General features: G+C 58.6%; 1 protein-coding gene across 1 annotated transcript in view; it reads right to left on the reverse strand.

The window, feature by feature from the left end:
• Window positions 1-3337, reverse strand: part of LOC114038262 (inactive serine/threonine-protein kinase TEX14-like) — a 6372-nt gene extending 3035 nt beyond the window's left edge. Inside the window, exons 1-8 of the mRNA XM_027855498.1 lie at window positions 2961-3337; window positions 2670-2784; window positions 2360-2522; window positions 1528-1691; window positions 1361-1421; window positions 1141-1265; window positions 854-952; window positions 412-538 (exon numbers count right to left, since the gene is read on the reverse strand). Coding sequence (XP_027711299.1) covers window positions 412-538; window positions 854-952; window positions 1141-1265; window positions 1361-1421; window positions 1528-1691; window positions 2360-2522; window positions 2670-2784; window positions 2961-3093 — 987 coding nt within the window. The 5' untranslated portion in view covers window positions 3094-3337. The remainder of the gene's footprint in view (window positions 1-411; window positions 539-853; window positions 953-1140; window positions 1266-1360; window positions 1422-1527; window positions 1692-2359; window positions 2523-2669; window positions 2785-2960) is intronic.
• Between the last annotated feature and the right edge of the window lie 512 nt (window positions 3338-3849).

Genomic DNA, 3849 nt, shown 5'->3' on the forward strand with positions numbered 1-3849 from the left:
TCCTAATTCCACAGTGCCCCAGGTACCCCTAAGATCATCCCTAACAGAAGAAAATGGGATCCCTCCCCCACTGAAAGCCGACCACAGGCAAGGGGAATGTCTCCTTCCAAGACTCCACTGTCCTCCAGCCAGGCCTGAACTCCTTCTCCACACCTGATGACTTCCTTCTGCTCTGTCTGTCCCTTTCTGGCCCCTGGTCTTTCTTTCCCCTCTGAGTAAGTCCAGTATCCCAGGAGGAATCTGCCACATGCTAACCCTGGGTCCTTCAGAGGCTTCCAAGGGAGGGAGAGAAGCAGAAGGCAGCCGGGACTTTTCCTCACACTAACATCCAAAAGCAGAAGCATCAGATAAAGGGGGGAAGGGTCCCCCTATCCCGGGCCAGCTCTCCCTCTGGAGCTGGGTGTGACTCACCCCGTTGGGGTGCAGCACTCGGTGCAGGGAACCCTCCTGGATGGGCTCAAACAGGAGAGACAGGCCAGCCAGGTCAGGGGAGGGGCTCAGGGCCATGAGCAGCAGTAAGTTTGGGTGATGGAGGAAGCTGTGGGAGACAAAATTACAGGGAAGGCTCCTGGGGGGCCTCAGCCACAGCCCCAGACTGCCCCACCCCCTCCTCCCAGGGGCCACCAGCTGAAGGGGGTCAGCCCTTCTGCTGGAATCTGAGGGGTTCCATGGAACATGAGGATTATTCATTAGATTGGAAGCTTCTTGAGGGCAGGGACCATCCTTTGCCTTCTTTTACATCCCCAGTACTAAGCACAGTGCCTGGCACATAGTAGGTGCCCAACAAATGTCTACTGATTGACTGAGAATGAGGGAAGCATGGTCTAAGGCCGTCTCCCAACCCAGACAGTACCTGCAATGCTTCAGGTCAGACAACAGCAGGTCTGGGAGGACTGGGGCTGGGGGTGGCTTCAATTTCCGAATGGTCACTCGGTGTCCCCTCCACAGGAGGCTTTAGGACAGAACAGTAAAATCAGGGAATAAGGGGAGGCCTAGGGAGAGGAGACTGGGAGAAGAGGGGTCCTGGTGTGGGAGTGGGAGGGGTGGGCGTGGGTCCTGTTGGGATTGACAGTGTACAGGTCTGGGCTGATAGCTAGGTGTCTGGATTGATGGGCCTTGAAGGACTTTCAGCTTTCTTACTTGACCATAATGGTGTGGGCACCGCACTCATATGTCCGGTCAGGCTCCCCCTGGGCTGGTAGCAGCTCTTCAGGATCAACCAGGGGAACCCCAGAGGTAAGGCCCAGAGGTCTCAGACTGCTCAGCTTTGGGGGGAAAGAAACCGTACTTAGCAGGTCCCAGCTGGAGGCCCTCCACCTCTCCCCTTCCTTCCCCTCCTGCACATGCCTGTCCTGCTTACCTGGCCAAACCCCAGCCCTGGGATCTGGGGGGACCTCTGCATCCAGTTGGGCCACAGTGACCTAGGGGTGGGGGTGAGGTCAGCACCCAGCAGGTTCTCCTTCCCCTGGGGATAACAGGAGAAGGGTCCAGCAGGGCAGTGAAGGAATAAGCAACATCAGCTATTACCCTTCGGCCTGAGGCCGGAGCCGGGAGGACAGGGCCAGGTGCAGGTTTCCCAGAGATCCAGCCCGGAGCCCCCACAGCTCCCCCAAGGACGAAGCCAGTGCAGTTTCACCCCCCTGGGCCAGCAGGGACATTCTGGCTCGGCAATCTCGAAGGAGTTCCAAGACCTAGACAGGGAGGTGTGGGACAGGGAGAGCCAGAGACATGTTCATGTGCTGCCAGGCCTGACAGGAGGGGCAAACCTTCAAGTACAAGAGTACAAAAGTGACGTCTGGGGCCAACTGGGGACATCACGGGGATAGAGGCCTCCTGGTATGGAAACCCCCTCTCCCTCAGCAATTCTGGGTTCCCCCAGTGAAAGGCTGCCTGGCATAGTCTATATAGAACCATCTTTTGGATCTGAGGCCTGCTTCCAACCCGTGCTGGCCCTGGGATCCTGGACAATCATGTCATGTCTCTTCTCAGTGCAGCTATGAACCCAGAAAGGTACTGCCTTCTGGGATGGCAGAGGGCCTGCCCTCAGCCACGAGTTCCCCCAGAGCTGGAGTCTCCATCCCTATCACACAGCCAGGAGATGTCAGTGACGGGACTGGAACCCAAGTCTCCCTGTCTTGGAGGCCAGCTGGCTAACCACTATATGCCATCATTTTATCTCTAATGTGAGTTATCAGTATTAAGTCAGGTATCTCCAAAGGCCTACTCCTCACCTTCCCTCCTCCCCATTCCCAGTTCTCTTTTGTTGGACTCTGCCTCAATGCCCGTGCACAAGCACATGGGTGGGTACACACACACACACACACACACACACACACACACACACACGATTCTTGCTCACTTCCCAGCTCTCTGATCTAGCCTGCCGGGCCCAATCCTCTGCTGTCCAGCCCTGCTGGTCATGCAGCCTCAGGTCTCCACCAGCCTCCAGCAGCCAAAGAAGGACCTGACAATGACCAGAGAAAGCTCCTGCATGGACTGGGGTACTTCCATCCAAGCAGCGGCTGTGGGAGAGAGATGGAGAGAGGGAAACTGAGTCACTGGGAGAGAGGGGAGGAGGGGGAAATGAAGAGAGGCAGATGGGGAGGAGGCTGACGTTCAGGTGTGGTCGCTGAGGGGCTGAGGTGCCATGGGGCTCCGGGTTGACTCACTGGTTGGGGTCTGCCCCAAAGCGGAGGAGAAGTCTAACAGCACCTGCTCGGCCCAGCAGCGCTGACAGGAAGAGGCCGGTCTGACCTGATGAGTTTTCCCCATCCACCTGTACCCCTGGGGGGAAAAGGAAGGGGCAGGGAGCCTCAGGAGGGGCATGGCGCCTCTCGTGGCATTGCCCACCCCAAAAGAGTCCCTCCATGCCCACGCCTCCCCTTGCTGACTCCCCTAAACTCCACAGCCAGTCCTCCCCACCATGCTGGGAGTCTGTGAAGGGAACCCCGGAGGACCACCTTTTTTCAGGACCCGGGCCAGCCGCCAGCAGGGTCCTCCAGCAATCGCCAGCTGGTGTAGCTGGGCCAGGCGGCTGTCCTGCTCATTGAGGGAGCCCAGCTCCACAGGGCAGTGAGGGGGGAGTGTGGGCATGAGGGGGGCTGCCCAGTGGTCACCCTAGGGCCAGACTAGGGATAGGTGGAAGGGCCTGAGAAGGGCAGGGCAGAAGCCTCATGGGGAGGAGGGTGAGCAGAGGTAAAGCAGAGGGTTAGCAGCAATCAGTCAAAGGAGATGTGTGTGGGGTCTATGGAGAATAAATGGGGGAGCCTGGGGAGGGTCTTTGCAAATCAGAAGTGATCTTGAGATGGAAGAAGGGGTCTGGAGGGGTGAGGAGTTCAGAGAAATTAACAGGGGAATATGGAGAAATGAAAGGAGATGGCACATTAGGGGAAGGGGGATTGGGGCGGAGATCTAAGAGGAGCAGGGGGGAGAGGGTTGACGCATGGGGGATGTTTGGGAGGGAGAGGAGAGAGATCTGAGAGGATTAGGAGACAGTGGATCGGAGTGGAGGGGTCTGGGGGTCTTAGAAGAGGGGGCTCTGGGCAAAGGGAGGAAGGGGCTGGGGGATTAAGGGAGAAGGGGTGGGAGACTGAAGCAGAGGAATCAGAAGAACTGGGGGAGGCGGCTGGGGGGAGGATCGAGGAGGAGGGACAGACATAGGCGGGGATTTGGGGGAAGCAGCCTCGAAGGGCGTCCGTTTGGGCAGAGCCCCAACGGGGGTTTGGAGCCTGGGCTCGTTGGACAGGCGGTGGGAGAGGAGGGAGCGCATGCGCTCTGCGCCTGCCCAGTCGGAGCGGCTCGTGCGCCCCGAGAGGGAAAACGGCAGGGGTGCGAGAGGGCCAGGAGCCG

The sequence above is a fragment of the Vombatus ursinus genome, unplaced genomic scaffold (assembly GCF_900497805.2).
Source record: "Vombatus ursinus unplaced genomic scaffold, bare-nosed wombat genome assembly UNPS02010822.1, whole genome shotgun sequence".
In the NCBI taxonomy this organism is placed as follows: Eukaryota; Metazoa; Chordata; class Mammalia; order Diprotodontia; family Vombatidae; genus Vombatus; species Vombatus ursinus.